The sequence below is a fragment of the Macrobrachium rosenbergii genome, chromosome 10, assembly GCF_040412425.1.
Source record: "Macrobrachium rosenbergii isolate ZJJX-2024 chromosome 10, ASM4041242v1, whole genome shotgun sequence".
NCBI lineage: Eukaryota > Metazoa > Arthropoda > Malacostraca > Decapoda > Palaemonidae > Macrobrachium > Macrobrachium rosenbergii.
In genome coordinates this window covers 69891748-69917206 of record NC_089750.1, presented here as the reverse complement: position 1 = coordinate 69917206, position 25459 = coordinate 69891748, and the positions used below count along the sequence as shown (strand labels likewise).

At 34.2% G+C, this 25459-nt stretch overlaps 1 protein-coding gene across 1 annotated transcript in view; it reads left to right on the top strand.

Annotated features, from left to right (window-relative positions):
• The window catches only part of LOC136842809 (very long chain fatty acid elongase 7-like), a 24230-nt gene extending 32 nt beyond the window's left edge, over nt 1-24198 (top strand). The window contains exons 1-9 of the mRNA XM_067110672.1: nt 1-275; nt 11538-11667; nt 14670-14965; nt 16989-17069; nt 17680-17736; nt 19449-19554; nt 20674-20846; nt 21512-21634; nt 22493-24198. The exon at nt 1-275 is cut by the window's left edge and continues 32 nt beyond it. Of these exons, the coding sequence (XP_066966773.1) occupies nt 11604-11667; nt 14670-14965; nt 16989-17069; nt 17680-17736; nt 19449-19554; nt 20674-20846; nt 21512-21634; nt 22493-22717 (1125 nt within the window). The 5' untranslated portion in view covers nt 1-275; nt 11538-11603 and the 3' untranslated portion in view covers nt 22718-24198. The remainder of the gene's footprint in view (nt 276-11537; nt 11668-14669; nt 14966-16988; nt 17070-17679; nt 17737-19448; nt 19555-20673; nt 20847-21511; nt 21635-22492) is intronic.
• Nucleotides 24199-25459: the final 1261 nt, after the last annotated feature.

Sequence of the window (25459 nt, the reverse complement as noted above, 5' to 3'; positions counted from 1 at the left end):
TGGGTCAGTGTTCGTTTGCTGCCCACCGAGACAGATCGGGGAGAAAAATAGCCGAGTGCGCCGTAGTGCTATAAAGGGGGAAAAATTACTCAAAACGTTGGCAGTATATAAACACTGGCCACTGCTGCAGCTGCTGTCAGCAGTGTGACAACACTCTCTCCGACTCTTTTTCTCCCGTGTAGCCACTCCTTCTCATGATTGTCTAGGAGCCTCGCTCGGGCTCGCCTCTGGAAACACGTGGTGGTTGAAACTGGTGTGGCTTTCAGTGTCTTTCGGTGAGTGCCTCTTATCTCTCTCTCTGTCTTCTAATTTCGTTTCCCTTTCATTTGTTTTGCCATCATCTCTTGTTTCGTTTACTTGTACTGCTATTTTTACTGCTGTTGTGTTGTACTGTTTAATTTTCCCTATATATATATATATATATATATATATATATATATATATATATATATATATAATATCTCAGTTTTCGTTATTTTAGTTAGCTCTTGGTGAAAAATAGTTAGCTATTTGATAAATGGCCATTAGTTAGTACTGAAATTAATTTTATAGGCTCGAAAGATTGATAAAATCACACTTGAAGTGAAACTAAGAAACTCAGTTATTACGTACGTAGTTGTTCGGGAAAATTTGTGTTATCCAGTCTGACTGGAAAAATGCGAGATGTTTTTAAACATTTTTGTCAACAAATATAGCAATGCGAAGGTTACTTATACAAATCAGTAAAACTCCGGTTCGTTTAGATTCAAAACGGCTGAAAACTAATCACTTAAAAGGGCACAACCTTTGAGAGTCTATTTAGGACCCTGAACTAAAGATCTGAATATGTTCAGGCCCAGGACAGCCTGCGACAATAAACTTTCGCCAATAAAACAGGCTCTGTAAGCGTCTAGACCTAGTTTTTGAAATACCTTGACTCGTCGAGCACCTTTATGAATCGGTTAGTTCATCAAGACACACCTGCGTCTCTAGACCTACCGCTTCGAGCACCTCGTGTCGCTTCGTACGTCTTACCCGCAATTACTGTATGACTCACCTGGTCATGAAATGCACCCAGGGTTACTGCTTCGAACATCTCGTCTCGATTCAAACGCCTTATTGCGCAGTTGCCAAATGAATCTCTCAATCAATTTATGAAAGACGCATGGTACTACTGCTTCGAACACCTCGTCCCGGTTCAAATACCTTATCTTCCTTCAGTTACTGAATGCATCTCTCAACTGATTATGAAATATGCTTTAGCGCTACTGCTTCGAACACCTCGTCTCGGTTCAACAACCTATCTTTAGAATTACTGAATGAATCGCGCAAATAATCATAAAACATGCATGGAACCACTGCTTTGAACACCTCATTTCAGTTCATGTGTTTAATTTCGAGTGTTACTGAATGAATTGCTCAATCAATCATGAAACGCGCCTAGAGCTACTGTTCGAACACCTCGTCTGTGAATCCCGGAATACTGAATGAATCGATCCATGAATGGTAAAGCACTTTTAAGTAGAAATCGCTGTCCCTTCAATGAAATCAAAGCGTAACAACACACTTTAGTTAAACCATTTTGCTTTGCTCGTTATAGTGAAAAATTTACGATAGGGCTTCACATCTAAGCAAGGAATTATGAAAAATGCGTCATTTCAAGCCATTCAAGATATTAGTTAGCAAAGCTCTCAGTAAGTTAACAGGAGAGCTTAGCAACAAGAAATAATATGTCCGTCTAGACATTTCAGTAAAGACTGTAATTGTAATGATAGATACCATTATTGTGTTAAAGTCTCACAACCTCTGAGATGGGAAACTATAGCTGTCTGAAATAATAATAATAATAATAATAATAATAATAATAATATAATAATAATAATAATAATAATAATAAATGTTAAGAAAATTAAGACGCTTGTGATTAAAATTCTAGATTGTTCCCATGCCAATAGGTCTAGCGAGGATGCTTTCTTACCGGTCTGTTAAAAAAGACTGTGAAATCTTTATTAGGCCGAGTATGCAGACTCGTAAAAACCAAGCCAGTATTCTGAAAACGATGTCACCCTTGGGGACCTTGATTCAACCGCTTTTAAAGATTACAAGTAAATTATGAGGGTTGAGGGGGTGGGGGCCCTCCGTTCGAGGAAAGTGGAAACCAGTTTTCCCCAAACGGATTTTCTTTAACACTATCACGAAAGGCATATTTTGGTTTCAGTTTTTATCAGCTATTTTTTTTTTTTATTCCATTATAATCTCGAATCCTCTCTCTTGTTCCCTAGTGTTACACATCTTCGCGTGACCAAGAACTATGCAGGTTCAACAGTACTGAAAGTAGTTAAACGTTAGGTTTCATGCCAAAGAAATGGCCGTTGGTCTAAGGGAGTGACAGGAATCCAATACAACTTTTACTTTATTCCTGATTCATTTTGCCTTAAGGAAGAAATTCTATCTTTCTGGTGTCCATTCTAATTTTTTTTAAAGCGAAAACTTGTATGCAATCCTACAAAAATTTATTGAAGGAAATGTGATTTTATATGTTGTCTTTGTGGCGTCTTCTAGACGCAGGTGTTCAGTTGCATATTCAGATAATTAATATGTGTTAACGATTCGAGGCCACCTGTCCAAATACTGTGGTTATCGAAATATACATAAACATTTCCCATATTTGTTAAGTAAATGATACATTGTTCTTAATATACGTGACTCGGATATTCACGAGTAGAAGGAAACTGAGTTATGCATTGTCCACATAGGTCTTTTTATAAAACGCATGTACGCATGCATAATCTAAGACGTGTTCGCGCACATACATGCATATATATACATATATATATATAATTATATATATTCATACACACATACATACACACATGTATATATACACATATATTACAGTGAAGGGCATTTGGCGGTTATCTCAGAAATGCACACGATTGCTTCCGAGAGGAAAGCTTAACTTTAGCTACCCCCTGAGAAGATATATCTGCATTTTTTTTTATAAACGGGAAACTAGGCTCGATAAAGAGCGAGATAAGGGTCGCCGGGTCAAGATCAGCAGTTTCTTGTTGAAAAATGAAGACCGAGCTTCTCGGGTGAGACTAATGTCAAGCATTTCTCTGATAACCGCCAAACGCCCTTCAAGCTATTAATATTGTCTTGGTAATATGCTAAGAATCAGTCTAGCCTTAGTAGTACTATGTGATATACTGTAATGTATGTGTATGTATATGTATGTATGTACATATATGCATGTATGTATATAGATATATGTATGTACGTATATATGTGTGTATATATATATATATATATATATATATATATATATATATATATATATATATATATATATATATATATATATATATATATATATATATATATATATATATATATACATACATATACATCACATACATATATATATATATATATATATATATATATATATATATATATATATATATATATATATATATATATGTATATATATATATATATGTTATCGCCTTCAACGCCGTGCAACAGAAAGTGCTTACGTGAAAGTCCACCACTCTTATCTTTCCTGTGCTTTATCTTCCTCAAATCTCCACCCAGCTCCAGCCTCCCGCCTCATAGTTGTCACCCGGGTGGGGACTTGGTCCTCCAACTATCATAGCTGACACTATCATATACTATTTTTACCTTGAGTGGGTGGCGGAAGTACACTCCCGTTCAGCTTCATCTCCTAAACTAGACTTATAGTAGAGAGAGAGAGATAATGAAAAATGCATTTATAATCCCGTTTGTAATGTATCATTTGAGCAGGTTTTCCTCAACTGTTTGTAAGCTTTTCAACCGACTGCTTTCATTAGTTTAACAGAAACGATTCATCCTTTTCACATATTCTGTTAACAAGCTCTCAATCTATCGAAGCAAATTGTAGTTTCCTAGGCCTATTGTGACATATTGCCATTCGCAGAAGATTCCTTAAGGTCTGTCATTACTGGTTACCTCCACAAACGCAATGACTTCAAGATTTGAATTTTATGTTATAGCAAACGCACACGTACATATCTTAATGTATGTATGTGTGTACGTGTTTATTGTATATTTTCTTCCTGACCCAACACATTTCGATCAATTCTCAATTCTGAGAATGCAAACAACGCCATAAAAAGCGTATTATCTTCTACTCCGAAAAAGAAACAAAAAATTAAATAGTCCAGGACCCCACGCATGCGCAAATGAAGCTTCCGTTTACGAAAATCGAAGCACAACAATTGAACGAGTGCTTGTCACGGGTCAATTTATGAAGGAAGGATAAAAGTAGTCTCGCACCAATAGGGGTAAAACTGAACGAAAGCTAAAATACCACTGGGATGGAAATGCACAAAAACTTGAGTGGTGGAGTTAAGTTACTCAAGAAAAAGAAGAAGGCGATGAAGGGGATGAAAAAACTAGCGTAACTACAGTTTTTAAATGTTTGCGTGGAAATCAAGCAAAGGGTGACTATACCAAGGCCACCGAGACACTTTCATCTTACGACGTCGAATCCAGATCTGCGTTTCCTGAAAAATTGGGAACTTAGCCTTGGAATTTTAGGGACCGGGCTAAACTTTAGGCTAAGGCAAGTTTTTAGTAATTTTAGTTCCTAAAAAAAAAAAAGGCCGATTAGTCGTGCTGGCTCTCCTTACCACATCACGGATAGGTCTAGGAGGTAGTTGAAAACGAGACTGAAAGTGGAGTCTCTCTCTCTCTCTCTCTCTCTCTCTCTCTCTCTCTCTCTCTCTCTCTCTCTCTCTCTCTGCTATAGGTCAGGTCAAGCACAGAAAACTTCTTGTAAACACGTTCTTTGTTTAGGGAAAAAAAGAAAAAATATAGAAATCGGGGTCACGCTCTAGGGCGCTTCTGACTCATGCAGAACCCTAGAGCTATCGATGCGAAAGAGAATCTGATAATTACTGAAACAGACGGATAATTATTGTTGATATTTGAAGACTACAATTTACATAGCGGTTAAGGACCTTTTTTTTTCTGTCGTTCTTTGGCCAAGGACTTTTTATAATTTTTTGCCTTTATTCGGTAGAAGTTGCTACAGAGACTAACATTTGAATTCGTAGTCTCACACACACGCACACAAACGCAATATGTGGAAGTTAGGCTGTTTTTCAGTGGGGCCACTTTTATCTCATGTGGGTGTCTATTGTGTGTGTGTAAGTGTGTGTATGTGTGTGTGTTTACGTATGTGTATGTATCTTTGTAAATAGCCACAGTGGCGTCATAATACCTCGATCAAACCTTTTGAATATGTTTGTCAATACGAACCTTTATCCTAACGTGCATAAAAAAACGTTCGCCTTTCAAGAAACATCGATTAGTTAGAGTTGAATAGATTTCTGAAATATTGGATAAGATGTTTGAGATTTTGCCGCTGTAGTCTTTTAAAAGTCTCCAAAGTCATCACAGTTTTAACAATCTGTAGTAAAGTCAAGTCTAACCGAGATGGAGAGAGAGTAAAAGTGGGTGACAGACAACCTGAAATTTACCTGTGAGGAATAAAAACATTAGATTTTAAAGAATTACATTAGTTTCTTTCATTATAGTGGCCATACGATCGACAATCATAGAAAACGAACATAAGAGTCTAACGTTTTTCAGAGGAAGCCCAGGAAACAAGAAGTGGCTACATAGGTCTAAAGATTTCGTGATTTACCGAGCACAGGAACAAGTAATATTTAATGACAGATAAAGGAACAAAATTACCTTCGTTTGAATACCTCGAAGAGGTTATCCAGTCTCGACTTTGACCTCAGCAACAGCAGCGACAAAATTGGTGGTCCTCCGAAGGTTCGAGGGAGGAGAAGAGTAGCCATTACGAAGATAACCAGTTTACGGCGCCGCAAAAAAGATAAAAAAAAAAAAAACTCCTGTCAATTGAGGAACGCGAAATTCACTTCCGGGTTTTATTAAGCATCAGTACATGTATTGAATCTGTTATATATATATATATATACTGTATATATAAACATATACATACATATATTATATAAACTTATACACACACACACACACACACACACATATATATATATATATATGTCTATGTACGCGAACATAATTAAAACTCTTACATACTTGTGCATATAGATAGTGAATGGTAAAGGAGTTATCTTCTAAAATCTCACAGACATCAAGTTTTCTAGGGGGACAGAATATAACATAAAATACTAACCTCCACAAAAAATGAGAAAACTTGACATATGTATAAAAGGAAATATAATAAAATACCTAGATAATTCTTGTATACAGGGATTATATAAGAAAATGAGAGAGAGAGAGAGAGAGAGAGAGAGAGAGAGAGAGAGAGAGAGAGAGAGAGAGAATAATGCGGATGTGTCAAGACAAATGCGTTAAACGCTAGTATCAAGGTCACTGCAAATTCTTTATTCAGATGACCACCGCTTTCCTAATTTTTAAGTAATAATTATACGCTTTCCGTATACATGATTTAACAAAAAATTAGAAAAAATACATAAAAAAAAACATTTCCCCTGACATGGCTTTAGATTTTTCATCCTCCTCCTAACACCAACTCCAGTCCTGGTAGTTGTGACGCCAGATAACACTCAATTAATCAATCAATCTAACCCACTCCCCCACCCCTCCCTCTTCCCCTTTGTAGAATAACCAACTCCCCCCACCCCTCCTCTTCCCTTTGTAGAATAATACCCCCCCCTTTCTCTTCACCCTTTCATAAAATAATAATTATTCTTATAACATTGGTTCCTATGAATATACTATTAAAAAACAAAAGATTATTAGTCCTCAAACCAAAACATAGTTAGATACACCACGCTTTTACCCAGTTAATTCTATAAGTATAATCTAATATTTTTTTAAACGTAAATTAAATCTGTAAATATAATCTAATATTTTCAAAGTGGGAATTAATTCTGAAACTATAATCTAATATTTTGTTTAGGTGGGAATTAATCTTGAAACTTTAATCTAATATTTTGTTTACATGGGAATTAAATCTACACCTTTAATCTGTTTTTATGAGAATTAAATCTACAACTTTAATCTAATTTTTTAAAATGGGAATTAAATCTACAACTTTAATCTAATTTTTAAAATGGGAATTAAATTTACAACTTTAATCTAGTATTTTTTTTTAAATGGAAATTAATTCTGCAACTTTAAAATAATATTTTTTTAAACTGAAGTGAATTCTGCAACTTTAATCTAATTTTTTTTAAAGAGGAATTAAATCTACTATTTTAATATAATTTTTAAAATGAGATTAATTCTACACCTTTAATATTTTTTAAAAATGGGAATTAATTCTGTAAATTTAATCTAACGTTCTTTTAAAATGGAAATTAATTCTGCAACTTTAATCTAATATTTTTTTAAACGGAAATTAATTCTGCAACTTTAATCTAACATTTTTTTAAAAAAGGAATTAAATCTAAAACTTTAATCTAATTTTTAAAACGGAATTAATTCTGCAACTTTAATATCTTTTTTAATGGGAATTAATTCTGCAACTTTAATCTATTTTTTTAAATGGGAATTAAATCTACAGCTTTAATCTAATATTTTCAAATGGGAATTAAACCTACAACTTTAATCTAATATTTTTTTAAATGGAAATTAATTCTGCAACTTTAACCTAATATTTTTTTAAAACGGAAATGAATTCTGCAACTTTGATCTAACATTTTTTTAAATAGGAATTAAATCTACATCTTTAATCTAATTTTTTAAAATGGAATTAATTCTGCAACTTTAATGTTTTAAAAATGAGTATTAATTCTGCAACTTTAATCTAATATCTTTAATTGGATTTGATTCTGCAATCTTAATCTAATATTGTTTTAATGAAAATAAAATTCATCATTAAACCCACGTCGATTTTTGGCCTAAGTTCGAAACAATAATTAAGCGTATCTCTTTCAATGGCGAAAGATAATACTAAATTCTCACTTTATATATACAATCGCCAAGCGTTTGATCTCAAAGACGTAAATTGACTTTATATTATTATTATTATTATTATTATTATTATTATTATTATTATTATTATTATATGCGGTGAACTCTCGAGTGCATCAACTACCACAGGTAACTGTTCACCTGTCATTTTTTTAATTACGCATTTTTATTCTTACGCATTTTAACATTCAATGGAATCATTCAGTATGATCATATCTTTAGTTAGAACATGTCTAAATTTATTTAGACTCTACTGAGGGCCACACGTGAATTTTTTTTCTTAAATAACAGCACCTAAATCCTCCCAAGGTCTAAATACTTTCAGAAAGTTGAAAATATTTCACTAACAAGAGGGGGTCGCATGCGAACGAAATGTGGGTGGGCCCAACCGTAGACTTTATCAATTTTCCTTTGGTATGAAGATTGGCGTATGATTATAATTATTAGTATATATATATTACTCAGAAGATGAATCATATTCATATGAAACAAGCCCACCAAAGGGGCCATTGACTTGAAATTCAAGCTTCCAAAGAGTTATGGTTTTCATTAGAAAAAAGTAACAGGAAGTGAAGGGAAAAATGGAAAGAAGGGGTCATTTATTAAAAAGAAAAATAAATTAACACATTAATAAATAAATGGATAAAATAAGTAGGTAAATTAATAAAATGTTGAACTTTTGAGGTTCCAACTCCACGACATCCTCAGGGAAACTGTTCCACAGTCCAACGGTGTGAGGAATAAAAGACCTCTGGAACAGAAGTTCGACAGCGAGGCACATTTGAAACACTCGGTTGTAAGCAATGCTTGTGGGTCAATACACTCGGCGAATAAATTCTTAATATTTAAAAGTTGTATTGAACAGATTTAGCTTTTTGTTGATTATTGCATATTGGCTAAAGAGTGCAGTGAACATATTGAAAAGCAGTCTTGATTGTTTTCCTTCCAACTTAGAAATGATGTCTGGTCTATAATCAGTGAGTCATTTGTTTAAGAGACAATTACACATTTTATTCTCGTGTAAGTGAGCGATGTTCCCTAGACAAGATTCATGAATAGTTTCTCTCTCTCTCTCTCTCTCTCTCTCTCTCTCTCTCTCTCTCTCTCTCTCTCTCTCTCTTAGTACACGATTAGCACACTTTGATGTGTGAGAAACCTTTAGAGTTCTTCATTGGAGGGGTGGGTAGAGCTCTCGGCTAGCACGCTGTTGGCCCAGCGTTCGACTCTCCGACCGGCCAATGAAGAATAAGAGGAATTTATTTCTGGTGATAGAAATTCATTTCTCGTCCTAATGTGGTTCGGATTCCACAATAGGCTGTAGGTCCCGTTGTTAGGTAACCAGTTGGTTCTTAGCCACGTAAAATAAATAAATCTAATCCTTCGGGCCAGCCCTAGGAGAGCTGTTAATCATCTCAGTGGTCTGGTTAAACTAAGATATACTTAACTTTCTCTCTCTCTCTCTCTCTCTCTCTCTCTCTCTCTCTCTCTCTCTCTCTCTCTCTTAGTACATAATTAGCACATTTTGATGTGTGAGAGACCTTTTTACGTATGAATTCTCTTCATAAAGCCAATAAGAATCCTATTTTCCGGGCAATATAAAAACTGGAGAAGAATATTTTAGATTCGTTGATTATTCAAAATCACGACTAAAGGACAGAGCCGAGAGCAATCAGATTCGCTAAACAGAAGCACCAATATGCAGCAAATGTTTTGCCTCGGTGTCGAAACCTCCCCAAAGTTCCAGAGGTCCTTTATTCCTATTGAGGAAGTCGCGCAACCGGAACTTCAGAAGTTCAAGCGAAGATGCCATGCATTACTAGGCTGCCCTAAAACAATTCTCCTTGCGTTTTAATAATTCACTTACGTTTCAATCTATTTATTTATTGATTTGTTCTTTTGTTTTTCTCTAGTAACTGGTCTCTTCTTCCTGTATCTCCTATAACTTCTGTAACTTCGTTCAAATGAATATACTGTAATATTCTTTGGGAGCTCAAATTTCAAGTCAGTGGCCCCTGTAGGCATGTCCCTTGTGGATAGGGGTTCGTCTTTTGAATAATAATAATAATAATAATGATTTAATAATAATAATAATAATAATAATAATAATAATAATAATAATAACCCCTCTTTCAAACATGTGGTGTTAGTTAATAATAATAATAATAACTATCTTTCTTATAAATTGAATACAGCTGATGCAACAATAACATTTAATAATAATAATAATAATAATAATAATAATAATAATAATAATAATAATAATAATAATAAATTGAAGAATGATGCCACAATAACATTTGTTAATAAGTAAATACTGAAGTGATAATAATAATTAACAACTCCAAATCTCTTAAAAGCATCATTACATTTATAACTCCAAATACAAGTCATTACATTTAAACTAATAATTATTATGATTTCTAAAGCAATTTCTACTTTCGGACGCTAATGATTATGATGAATGCACATTATGTGACCTTTTGGCTGCCGTGATAGGCTCTTGCAGAGTAATTCTCTACATGACTGGGTGATTCTCGCTCTCTGTCTATCTGTCTTTGTATCTTAACTTTCTCTCTCTCTCTCTCTCTCTCTCTCTCTCTCTCTCTCTCTCTCTCTCTCTCTCTCTGTCATCAGATATATATACACTTTGAGAACGGATATTCCTTTTATTTTTCCTCTCTCAAATTATACGCACTTTCTGAGAGTGTAAATTCTCTCTCTCTCTCTCTCTCTCTCTCTCTCTCTCTCTCTCTCTCTCTCTCTCTCTCTCTCAGGATAGAAGCAGGATAGAATATGGATATATATATATATATATATATATATATATATATATATATATATATATATATTATATATAATATATATTATATATACATTATATATATATATATACATCTATATCTATATATATATATATATATATATTTATAAAATCTATGTATAAATAGATTACATAAATATACTATATATATATATATATATATATATATATATATATATATATATATATATATATATATATATAATATATATATATATATATATATATATATATATATATATATATATATATATATATATATATAAATATATACACGTACATTATAATCACTGAAAATATAACTGTCCGCAATTATGACGTTGAACTTAATATTAGTCACATTGCAATTGAAACCTTGTAATGAAGATACACCTTGAAATTTCTCCTTTTTCCGGAGGTATTAAAGGTCCGCCCTGGATGAGAAGACAAGAATAACAGTAATTTTGTTTTTTTTAAGTAGAAGGTGAACCGCTGAGGTATAAATAGTTCCCCCATTAATGAAAAATCATTATCATACACAGAAAATAAACATAACCAGCGAGTATAATCCTGCAACACTAATGTGACAATGTTTTCAAGTCGAGCTGACTTCGATGATGCCATTTAGTCAATTATCTGCTATATTAATGTGCAAACACTTCATTTTCGCATTGAATACAATTAAAATACACATATACTGTCGATACACTAATACGATTCATATTTTAAAAGTTTTGACCGATGTATTTCATACATAAATCTCTCTCTGCCGTTTCAGATCGTCAACGCAGGTCGCGAGGTTGGAAATAAACCCTAACTGGCAACTGTCCAACCGACCACCGCAATGGGCGCCGGCGAAACTCAAACTCAGCAAGCTGTCAAACCAGCTGCAGCCGACAAGGAGAAAGGTTAGAGAGTTTTCCTTCTGATAAATGACGGCTGGGAATGAAAGCACTAAAGTAGCGGTTCGCTCTCCTTTTGTTTTCTTTTCTTTTTATTTTTTCATTGAACTTTCCATGCCTAACTCTCTCTCTCTCTCGGTTTGTTATGGTACTATGATTCTTTGTTCGGTTCTATGAAACTATTTTGCAGTCTCTCTCTCTCTCTCTCTCTCTCTCTCTCTCTCTCTCTCTCTCTCTCTCTCTCTCTCTCTATGATACTGCAATTCTAGTAAAATATCATGCATGTGTAAGATATTTTGTGTTGCCTCTCTCTCTCTCTCTCTCTCTCTCTCTCTCTCTCTCTCTCTCTCTCTGTGTGTGTGTGTGTGTGTGTGTGTTATGGTACTACGATTCTTTGTTAGATTTCATGAAACTATTTTGCATGTGAGAGATACTTTGTATTATACTGTTCACCACAAGCCATGCAGTCTCTCTCTCTCTCTCTCTCTCTCTCTCTCTCTCTCTCTCTCTCTCTCTCTCTCTCTCTCTCTCTCACGCACACACAGTATGTTATGGTACTACGGTTCTTTATTTGGTTGAATTAAAATAGCTTGCATTGTAAGATCTTTTGTATCAGGTACCCCTTAAGCCTTGTAACTATATTTTTTTTTTACGAATTTCATAAATTGAAGAATTTACTCTTGAAATAAAACAGAAAATAAAATACCGAAAACAAACCAGTCAGAAATCAGAACCCATACTGTGAACCGAGTCTAACGGAGAAATGAGTCTAACAGAGCTTTGGCACTAAAGGAAGAGCGATAGACCTATAAAAACGTTATTAAAGTTATAGTGAAGGTTTTACAGTACATGTAATGGATTTAATGTATGACTTTAGGGGGCCGTTTAATATCTCTAGAAAAAATAAAACAGCACCGTTCGCCCTTGTGAAATCGATCATCGTTAATGATAAGGTTCATTGCACGAGTTCCAGAAAATCGACCACATTTGGAAACAAACTGTTCTCTTATTTTCTCTTCCTGTGTGTGTATACACACACACACACACACACAAATACATATGTATATATATGCAGTATGTATATATTCAAATATATAAATTTATACATATATATACCTGTAATTGTATATGTATATATTTATATACATCTCATTTTAAAAATGAAAACAGGTAGACTGTAGGTATGTATTAAGCATGGCACGAAAACATCTGTCTATCTACTGATACAAAGATACATGTGTATTCGTGGGTGCCATACATACACATTTTTTTTTCATTTGTCTTCTCAACACCAGAAAAACTGACCTAATGCCTTTTTTTTTTTTTTTTTTTTTTTTGCCGGAGTCAATTCAGTACCTCATGCACGCAAGCAGGCAGAGAGTCATTAGAAACAGAAGAAAGTCGGTAAAACCGCTGACTTAATCAAGATGGCCGTGAGCGGCCAAAGGTGACAGGCAACAGTTCAGTTGCTTTTATAAGAACTGGGCAGACATGACCCCTACAATCCAAAATCAGCGGTCAAGCACTGCTGCTGCAGATCAAGTTGGTGATCATGACCTGTTAAAAAAATGACCAGCACCTATCGTACGATTGAGGGCACAAATGCACGCACACACATCCGCGAGTGCTAGGCCTATATTTGGTATAGCTGAGGAATTGCTTACTCAGTTTTCCTCCAGTTGGGGGAAGGATTAACTTGTCAATTGAATCCAACTTTCAGTTATACTAGGGCATACATCCACACGCCCTCTCTCTCTCTCTCTCTCTCTCTCTCTCTCTCTCTCTCTCTCTCTCTCTCTCTCTCTCTAAAATGCGATCCATAACAGTCAACTGACAATCAGGTATCCTAATTCGTTGCGTAGGACAACTGAGTCGTAGTGTCCGTGGATCGAACACATTCATTCAATAGTGAGCTGAAAGCATTATCGCTGAAGCCACGAGGAAAATGAGAGAGAGAGAGAGAGAGAGAGAGAGAGAGAGAGGACAATGAAAATCAGGGCTAACTTCTGCCCTTAAAACCGTTATGTTGCAACGCCAGAGAAAGAGACATTTAGGCTGATCGGTCATTCAGTATTGGAAAATGGATTAAAATATACAATAAACACTAATTATTGCTGGATCTCAAGTAATCATCTATGGATGCTGAATTGGAAATAAGTAATTAAAATATCTGAGATTGATCGATTACTATAGCAAGAGCCAACGCTCTTTGCAGCTAAGCCCCGCCCACTGCACGCCAGTGATTGGCTAGCTCTCGAAAGGTGAATGGCGTCACACTAGTTAACAATCCAAATGATTACCAGTACGGGTTTGACTCCGTTTGGTAATGTTGAACTATAACAATATGGCGTCTCAACTCTCACCATACCAGACGCCGAAAAGGTTAGCCGAACAATGAGCTACAAGTTCCAGCGGCCATTTCTTCTTGAGTATTTTACAAACTTCCACTTTTCATACAAATTACTTGATATAAACATGCGGAATGTAAATATTGGGAAAGTGTTTCTTTTGCATACTTGTAATACAAGTATTTTTTTGTGCGAGTTATTTCTTGTCACGGAAGTGAACAATCTACAAAAACCAGTTTTACAAAGGCCCTGGTCGACTCGAAATATTTCACGTAACCTTTGGCTGTGACCTTGACCTGCATTCCGAAAATGTTTGGTACTGTCTCACTCCGGGGAGAAATGTCCAAATGTGGGCCGGGTTTTTATGGCCCGTGTGGTTTATCCCCCAAAAGAGAGAGAGAGAGATAGAAAGAAAGAGAGATGCTGAGCTATCCAGCATAAAAAAGAAACAGTCATTTCAAACAAACATGAGATATTTTCTTTATTGTTCTAATTTTTTTAGTACTATATCTGCTCATATTTGATTGATGTGGCCTTAGTCACATTAGCTTTCGAGAAACTGCTTAGAATGATGTATTTTGACCAACGGTTTGCTCAGAGAACCGTAAATGCGCAACAAACAAACTGTTATAACATTACACCACCATTCTTTCCCCTCAGACTACGAAGCGAAGCTGAACAGGAGCTTGAAATGGGGCCTGGTCTTCTGCACCGGAAACCTGGTCTACGGATACTCCATGATAATCCCCCACCTCACCCCCGATGCCCGCCAGAACGACTGGTTCCTCATGAAGTCTCCCCTCCCGACGTACGCCGCCAGCTTCCTGTACGTCTTGGGCGTCACTTGGCTCGGGCCTAGGCTCATGAAGAACAGGGAGCCCTTCGCCAACCTCAGGCTCGTCATGGTCCTTTACAATGTGATCCAGGTGATCTACTCGGCTTATCTGGTGTGGGAGGTAAGTTTTTTTTTTTTAGTTTTCTGTAAATGAAAACTGTTGTGCCGGCTTTGTCTGTCCGTCCGCACTTTATTCTGTCTGCACTTTTTTCTGTCCGCACTTTTTCTGCCCGCCCTCAGATCTTGAAAACTACTAAGGCTAGAGGGCTGCAAATTGTTATGTTGATCATCCACCCTTCAATCATCAAACATACCAAATTGCAGCCCCCTAATCTCAGTAGTTTTTATTTTATTGAAGGTTAAAGTTAGCCATAATCGTGCTTCCTGCAACGATATAGGATAGGCCACCACTGGGCAGTGGTTAAAGTTTCATGGGCAGCGGCTTATACAGCATTATACCGAGACCAACGGTGGCCTTGATTATATTACGCTGTAGCGGTGGATTATTTACCTGTTTATTAATATATATTTCAAGACTTTCGGATTTTATTCTTCCTGCTTTTTTGGTGTTTCTCGCGCCTCTTAGAATCGTCTGTTCTTGTTTCCTTCTTATCTGGTGTGAGTCAGTCAAGTTCGTCTCTGGTAAAAAAAAAAAAAGTTGGGTGAAACACCGATTTTAACGGTTATTAAGTTCAGAACTTATATTTTGCCTTAATTTTAGGATTTTATTTCTGATATATTTTTTCTTAGTTTTATCATTTTATTTGAAATCTGACTCTTGTCTGAGTTTATCTCATTTAAGAAAATTTATTTTTCTCAAGTATACTAAATACTGTCGCATTGTTAACGTAATATGGAGCCTCAATTTACATTTTGTTATATATACAATTATTTCAAGTGTTAAAAATCTTGAGCCTCAAATTACAGTTTGTGATATAAATAATTATTTCAAATGTTAAAAATCTTGATAAAAACAAGTGCACATTCAATATTTTCTTTTAAATTACCAAATTCGGCCAGGCCTCAAACAACTATCAAGAATAAATATACACTATAAGCAATGCAGGGCGTACCGTTTTAAATCCTCCCTCACTTTATCTGTAAAAAAAAAAACTACGAATGAATCACATTTAAAAACAGCGTATCTTCGGCGTTGATGGCCATGTTCGTAGCGACGCCAGATTACGTAAACCATTCAGTCATTCAACTAGAATCATTGTTCTAAAATCCTTCTAGTCTCATAGCTGAAAAATCCTTCTAGTTCATAGCTGTAAAATCCTACTAGTCTCATAGCTGGAGAATCCTTCGGCTTTGATGACCAAGTTCATTGCGACGCCAGATTACGTAAACCAGTCAGTCATTCAACTAGATTCATAGCTCTAAAATCCTTCTTGTATCATAGTAGAAAGATCCTTCTAATTCATAGCTACAAAATCCTTCTGGTATCATAACTGAAAAATCCTACAAGTCTCATAGCTGTAGAATCCTTTTAGTCTCATATCTGAAGAATCCTTTTAGTCTCATATCTGAAGAATCCTTCTAGTTCATTGCTGAAAAAGCTGTAGAATCCTTTTAGTCTCATAGCTGAAAAATCCTGCTAATTTCATAGCTGAAAAGTCCTACTAGGCTAATAGAACTAAAGTCCTTCTACAGTAGTTTCATAGCTGAAAAATCCTACTAGTCTCATAGATCTAAAATCCTTCCAGTCTCATAGGTCTAAAATCTCATAGATCTAAAATCCTTCCAGTCTCATAGGTCTAAAATCTCATAGATCTAAAATCCTTCCAGTCTCATAGGTCTAAAATCTTTCCACCCCGTAGGGGGATAGTGCCGTCAGTGCATCTCACGTGGTGCACAGTAGGCATTACTTAAGGTTCTTTGCAGCGTGCCTTCGGCCCCTAGCTGCTAACCCCTTTCGTTCCTTTTGCCGTACCTCCTTTCATATTCTATTTCTTTCATCCTACTTTCCACCCACTCCTAACAACTGATTCATAGTGCAACTGCGAGGTTTGCCTCCTGTTATACACCTTTCAAACCTTTTACTGTCAATTTCCGTTTCAGCGCTGAATGACCTCATCGGTCCCAGTGCTTGGCCTTTGGCCTAATTTCAATATTTATTTCAATTCAATAAAATCTTTCCACAGATCGGAATGGGAGGGTGGTTCAACACATATTCGTATCGTTGTCAAGGCTGCGATTTCTCAGACAGTCCACAGGCTGTTCGGGTAAGATACTGAATCGTTTGAGTTTATCTTCTTCATTTCATTATCGATAGTAGTTACTAAGTTATATACTGTGCATATATATGCACACATATATATATTTATATTTATATATAGATATACAAAATACATATATATATAAATATATATATATATATATATATATATATATATATATATATATAATATATATATATATATATATATATATATATATATATATATATATATATATATATATATATATATATATATATATATATTATGTACATATATATATATATATATATATATATATATATATATATATATATATATATATATATATATATATATATATGCATGTGTATCAGTATTTTTGTTATAAATCATAACAATCGATGTGTTATAGTTAATGATTTAAATTTCAATGAATAAAAACTTTTGAGTATTTCTACATCAATTCAATGACTTATTCTCGTGAAAATAAAAAAAACTCATAAACTCAAATATTCCTATTTAGCTCCACTAGCTTCACAGTAAAGAAACTTATTTACCAATAAATGTAAAAAAAAAAAAAAAAATTAAAATAAAAGAAAACTAACACAAACTTCTAATTCCCTTTCCCTTGAAGATGCTGCACGGCTCATACTGGTACTACTTCTCCAAATTCGTGGATTTCATGGATACGGTCTGTACTGAACTTATCTCTGTCACGTTTTCTCTTATCATTTCCTTATCATCTTATCATTTTCACCGTCATCATCTCCACTTGCGCGCTTTCGTGGAAGTTAAGGAGTGGGTTCCGTTGTCGGGTGGAGCCTGCGGAGCAGCACTTACGAGTGCTTGTGGTTACTAAGTATCTTATTTCCACGACTTTCGAGCATTTGCGGCTGATAAGTATCTTATTTATTGAGATTATAGATATCACGGTACTGTCAGCCTAGCTGTTTATTAGGTGAATTTTCACTGATGGTAGATAAACATCGTAGTATTGTCTCTCATTTAATCATTATTCATTATTTTCTTTGTTCAATACTATTTCAATTCATAATATTTAGCCAGCTCTAAGCTAGGCCTATTCTGATCTGAAAACTAAGTAAATTTTCATTGATGGGAGACTAAACGTCGTAGTATTGTCTTGTTTAGTCAGCTCCAAACTAGGCCTATTTTGGTCTGAATAATAAGTAAATTTTCATTGATGGTAGACTAAACATCGTAGTATTTGTCTATCATTAAATAATTTTTAAAAATTAATTATTTTTTATTTAATACTATTTCAATTCATATTGTTTAGCCAGCTCCAAACTAGGCCTATTCTGATCTGAATACTAAGTAAATTTTCCTTGATGGCAGACTAAACATCGTAGTATTGTCTTGTTTAGACAACACCAAACTAGGCCTATTTTGATTTGAATAATAAGTAAATTTTCATTGATGGTAGACTAAACGTCATAGCGTTATATCTCATTAAATCATTTAAGAAGTTCTTAGTTTTTTTTTTATTCAATACTATTTGAATTCAAAATGTTTAGTCAGCTCCAAAATTAGGCATATTCTGATCTGAATAATAAGTAGATTTTCACTGATGGCCGACTAAACATCATAGTGTTATCTTTCGTTAAATCATTTAAGAAATTCCATATTTCATTATTTAATGCTATTTCAGTTCATAATGTTTAGTCGGCTCCAGATTAGGCCTATTCTGATCTGAATCTTAGAAGATAGAAGAGTTTAGCGTACATCAGCCTAACAATAAATAAAAAAAAAAAACTGCCAGCTAACTAATATGATGATTCATAAATTCATATTTATCGCACGTTTTACTTCCTTTGTATATTTAAGACCACAAGTTTTGTATATAAAATGTTAAGCAATTACATCATCTTGTGGGAGTGGCTTCGTCACAAAAAAATAGCTTCATTTTACATCTGAAAATTCCATCAAAAGCATATTCATGTATTTAACTTTTATTCTTTGTTTGTAACTTGCTATGGAAAAGCAGATAATAAATAACAGTTCAGTTTTCATATCATCTCAAAAATACGGGTTTCAATGTTCATGCAGTGTGCATTTAAATTTATTCTACAGTGCAATAAAATATGAATTCAGAGATATAAATTTGAAACATCACCGAAATTGAAATGGTACCGATTAAAGAATAATATAATATAATATGATATATATATACATAAATATATATATATATATATATATATATATATATATATATATATATATATATATATATATATATATATATATATATATATATATATATATATAAATAAGAGTTCCAGTACAAGAATCTGTAAAAGAAAAATACAAAAGCAATATCACAGAGAAAAATTCCCTTTTGAATTCCCTCCCTCACGAAAATATGTTGACCTGACCTCCTCACAGATCTTCATGGTCCTCAACAAGAAGTATGACCACATTTCCGTCCTTCACGTCAGCCACCATGCCCTGATGCCCGTCAGCATGTGGTTCGGAGTCCGCTTCCAGCCAGGTATGGGGTATATCTCTCTCTCTCTCTCTCTCTCTCTCTCTCTCTTTGGATGTATGTCTATATACCATGACCTCTTTGGCTTGAATGCTTTCACTGTTAGTCAGTTTCTCTCTCTCTCTCTCTCTCTCTCTCTCTCTCTCTCTCTCTCTCTCTCTCTCTCTCTCTCTCTCTCTTTCTTTGGATATATGTTTATATGTCAGAGCCTCTTTAGTTGGAATGCATTTGGTATTAGTCAGTTACTTTCTCTCTCTCTCTCTGTCTGTCTGTCTCTCTCTCTCTCTCTCTCTCTCTCTTTTGTGTAATTATATATCATGACCTCTCTGTTTTGAAGTATATTCACCTCTCTGTTTTGAAGTCTCTCTCTCTCTCTCTCTCTCTCTCTCTCTCTCTCTCTCTCTCTCTCTCTCTCTCTCTCTCTGTGGATGAATGTTTATGAGTCATGATGTCTTTGGTTAGATGTCATTCACTCTTGTTTTCCACTCTCTCTCTCTCTCTCTCTCTCTCTCTCTCTCTCTCTCTCTCTCTCTCTCTCTCTTAGTAAAAATATTTCATTATGATATCTGTAGTTGGGTAGTGCCGTCAGTGCACCTGATGCGGTGCACTGTAGGCATCACTTAGGGATCTTTGCAGCGTCACTTCGGCTCTCAGCTGCAACTAAAACCCCTTTCATTCCTTTCCACTGTACCTCCGTTCATATTGTCTTCCTTCCGTCTTACTTTCCACCCTCTTCCACTGCGAGGTTTTTTCCTCCTGTTATACCTGTTAAACCTTTATTTTCAGTGTCATTTACAGCTCTGAATGACCTCACAGGTCACAGCACTTGGCCTGGGGCTTATATTTTATATTCCAGTCCAGTTGCTATTTAAACCTTACATTCTGTAAACTGAGAATCAATAAATAAACAAATAAATTCAGTTACTATTTAACCATTTCATTCTATAAACAGAAAATCAATAAATAAACAAATAAATTCAGTTACTATCTGACCCTTTTATTCTATAAACTGAAAATCCATAAGTAAAGAGATAAATGCATTTACTATTTAACCCTTGTATTCTATAAACTGAAAACCAGTAATAAAGAGATAAAGGCATTTTTTACTTGAGCCTCACGTTTCAGGTGGTCACAACACCCTCATGGGTCTACTGAATTCTATCGTCCACACCGCCATGTACGCCTACTACTGCCTGGCAGCCATGGGACCCAAGGTCCGCCCATTCCTCTGGTGGAAGAAGTATTTGACCTCCATGCAGATCCTTCAGTTCACTATTGTCATCCTCCATGCCGCCCAGGTAATGTGGATAATCCTTAATTGTTATTATGGATAGTACTAGTATTGTTGCTACCTCTGATACTCTCAGCGCTGAGAGACCTCGCAAGTCCCAGCGACTGATGTTTGGCTTAAATTTGATATTCCAGTCCTGTTTACCCTTCTTCTACCATGGTTTGTCTTCCATCAGTATTATTATTCAGAAGATGAACCACATTCATTTGGAACGAGCCCACTAAAGGGGCCATTTCCCAGTGCTTGGCCTATGGCTTAGACCTAGTACACGATTTCATTCTAATCCTTCGGGCCAGCTCCGTGAGGGCTGACAATCAGCTCAGTGCAGTGGTCTGGTTAAATTATTATTATTATTATTATTATTATTATTATTATTATTATTATTATTATTATTATTCAGATGTTCCCCTTTCATATGGAACAAGCCCACCAAAGGGGCCATTTCCTAGTGAGAGCTGATAAATCAGCTCAGTGCAGTGGTCTGGTTAAACTATTTCATTATTATTATTATTATTATTATTATTATTATTATTATTATTATTATTATTATTATTATTATTCAGAAGATGTACCCTGTTCATATGGAACGAGCCCACCGAAGGGACCCATTACTGACTTAAAGTTCAAGCCCCCAAAAGCACATTCTAACCAACGTTGCTCCTTCACCAACAGCTGGCCTTCACCGAGTGCAGCGCTGTTCCTTCACGCATGACCCAGTGGGTAGCCGTCAACGCCCTGATGTTCTTCATCCTCTTCGCTGACTTCTACACCAAGTCCTACAGGAAGAAGCCCCAGGTATGAAGGATTAGTAATTTGTTCAGGGCCAAGGAGTGGATTTTAAATGATAGGGATCGTTGTGTAATGAAAAAGAGTCACCGGATGGTTCAGTCGACTGAATCATTTAATTGCTTGTTTTTGTATTTATGCATATATATATATATATATATATATATATATATATATATATATATATATATTATATATATATGTATGTATGTATATATATATATATATATATATATATATATATATATATATATATATATATATATATTTATATATACTTTTATATATATATATATTTATATATACTTTTATATATATATAATATATATATATATATTATATATATAATAATATATATATATATATATATATATATATATATATATATATATATATATATATATATATATATATTACAAATATACATATATATATATATACATATTCTAAAGTTTTCATTTTAATATGTAATCATCTAAACAATACCCATTAACCTTGAAAATAACGCTCATTATTTTTATTTTATTTTATTAAAGATTTTCCTTTTATTCTTTAATCATGTAAACAATATCAATAACCTTGAAAATAACGATCATTATTATCATTGTATTTTATTAAGGATTTTCCTTTTATTGTTTAACCATCAAAACAATAGCAGTTACCTTGAAAAATAACGATTATTATTTTTGTATTTTATTAGAGATTTTCCTTTCATTATTTAATTACATAAACAATATCAATAACCTTGAAAATAACGATAATTATTTTTTTTATTCTATTAAAGATTTTCCCTTTATTATTTAATTATCAAAACAATACCAGTTAACCTTGCCAATAACGGATCATTATTACCTCAACCCACCTCAGGACAAATCCAAGGAGAACGGCGTCACCACCCAGGTCATCAAGAGCTTCAGCAACGGCTTCAGCAACGGCATCGCCGCCACCAGCAGCAGCCAGCTGCTGCCGGCGGACATCCCCAAGGGCGTCTCCCGCAGGAGGGGCGTGCCCAACGGCGTGGCCGACACAACTTACAAGACCATCGAGCTGTGCGAGAAGATGGCTTTCAAAACGCAGCGGGGAGCCATTTAAAAGTCCCAGCACTCCCTCCTGAAGGTGGTGTGATCGATCTGAGGAAGGGGGGAGGTCGGGAACTCACCTTTGGTTAATTTTTTTATATGCGTTCCGCTTCCAGAGTCATTTCAGATTTGTACGTTGTGTGTGTGTGTGTTTGCGAGTGCATGCGCGCGCGTAAGAGAGAGAGAGAGGTATGAGTAATACGTAACAATGTATAGAATAAGTACATATATAAATGCACACTACATTTTCGTAGATGTGTCACTGTAAATAAGATACAATGAAACCAAATATAAATAAATGTTCGTAGACGTGACAGCGTTGCCCAGACTCACTCTTTATAAATATATAACACAGGCCTGCTCTTCATGCGGGTAAACACACTCGTCTTCAAATATCTACCATTAAACAAATGTCAACACAATCCTACATAATCCTTAAACGGAGCATTGTTTACGAAGTTCCTAAAATTTTTTTTTTTTTGTGGTCTATAACACAACACCTAAACAATAATTGCAGCGTATTCATGGTCATGTATATTGTACAAAGAGCCTTTATAGTATTTTTCTACCGACACCTACACCTGCGTTAGATAGTTTTCTGTTTTCCTGTAAGATAGTTCACTAAAGCCTTAGTTATGTCACAGACGTACGGTAGCAAAAGAAGATATTTTTGTTTTTCAGACCTTTCGAAGACTTTCATTTTGTCCTCAGCTGGAAACAAAAGCACAATTTTATATCCAGATCGAAGATATACATCAATCCAAATAAAAGATAAATGCAGCTAGACAACATTTTGTTATTTGAACGTTCAGCAGAAGAAAATTCGGCAGTGTGACATAGAAAGAAGCGTTTGTAAACGATATTTCTTATGTATTAACTATCATTTCCCCCTCGCGAAAATCACTGTTTTCTTTCATCTTTCGTACTTCATCATCATGTTTTGTTTATCTACCTCCCTTATTATTTCGTTTCCCTTTTGTTTTTCTCTTATACATAGTCCATTAGACCAATGGTTCTCAACTCGTTTCAGGCCATCGACCACCAGTTTCCTATCTTGAACCTTCTTATTTTTTAGCAGCGATAAATAAATCATAGACAATAACCATTTTGGATTAAAATATATTTTTTTACGCAAGAGTGAAAGCCTGGAGGTTGACATTATATTAATTTTCGATAGGAATAATAGAATAAAATGAATGGGCAATTATTCATCTCGTTAAAGTTGTTCTTGCCGCGCTTTCACTATATTTGAGAACATATTCACCAGTGCTTTATACACGACTATCCTATTAGCAAATATAGTCAGTATCTTGTGGTCCACCCAAAATGTCACCATGGACCCGCTAGTGGTACATGGACCACCAGTTGAGAACCACAGCATTAGACCTTAGACGGACCTGATTTCGTTACGAAGCTGTTGATATTTTTGTTTGTTTTTTAACCACTACGATTTTTTTCTGTTGCCTGTAACGGAATAAACGCTCGAACGGTAAACTGGTTTATTTTTCCTTATATTCTATGTATGTGTTTGTGTTCTCTAATTAGAAGATAAAAGATAAATCATGATGATTATTAAATATGGTGGAACATTTCTTGATAAGGAAATGCTTGCATGCAAAAGATATGTAACCTTGTTTTGTTATTATAGTCCAAGGGAGTTCTTTGAATGTCAGAAAATTCAGTACAATAGGATGACCAACAAATCCTCTAATTTACATGAATTACTTAGTTAATTGTATTTAAAAGTATAATTATATGTATATATATATACATATTATATATGTACATATATAAACATATATATAATATACATATATATATATATATATATATATATATATATATATATATATATATATATATATATATATATATATATATATATATATATATATATTCTTAACCAGTAAATCAGGGACACTTCAGTGACCTGAGATATCGCATATGCTTCGTCATCATGAGACGCGCATTCTCTGACAGAAATAAAAAGAAAATACAAAATGAGGATCCTAAGGAATTTCTCATCTATTTACGCCCATTTTATCTCTAGCCGTCAGGAGGCGCTATACGGAAGTATTTAAAGTAAACAATCTTTAAAAAAAAAGTATATTGGATGCTAGTTAATTTACAGCTGAGTTGAAATCTAATTTAGTTTTACCGTTTTCAAAACATACTATATTATTGTTATTATTTCTATTATTTTTGTATCACAGTCATCCTGTTTGACTGGGTGGTTTTTATAGTGTGGGGTTCGGGTTGCATCCTGCCTCCTTAGGAGTCCATCACTTTTTATTATTATTATTATTATTATTATTATTATTATTATTATTATTATTATTATTATTATTATTATTATTATTATTATTATTATTATTATTCAGAGGGAAAACCCCTATTCAAATCGGACAAGCCTACAGGGGTCATTGACTTGACATTCAAGTTTACAAGGAATATGAAGTAGTAATAATAATAATAATAATAATAATAATAATAATAATAATAATAATAATAATAATAATAATAATAATAATAACTGCAAACACTTAGAGTATTTTTTAATCATAAAGCCAAGAAAATATTTTCCTAGCGATGACAATTAGCTGATTTAGAAAATAATAAAAAAAAATATGTAGCTTCTCTTATCTATCACAAATTAGGTCTTTAAACGGGACTGAAATATTATGACGAAAAAATATATATATATATATAAAAAAAACAAATTAAAACAAACAAGCATCTGTCATAATCTCTCATT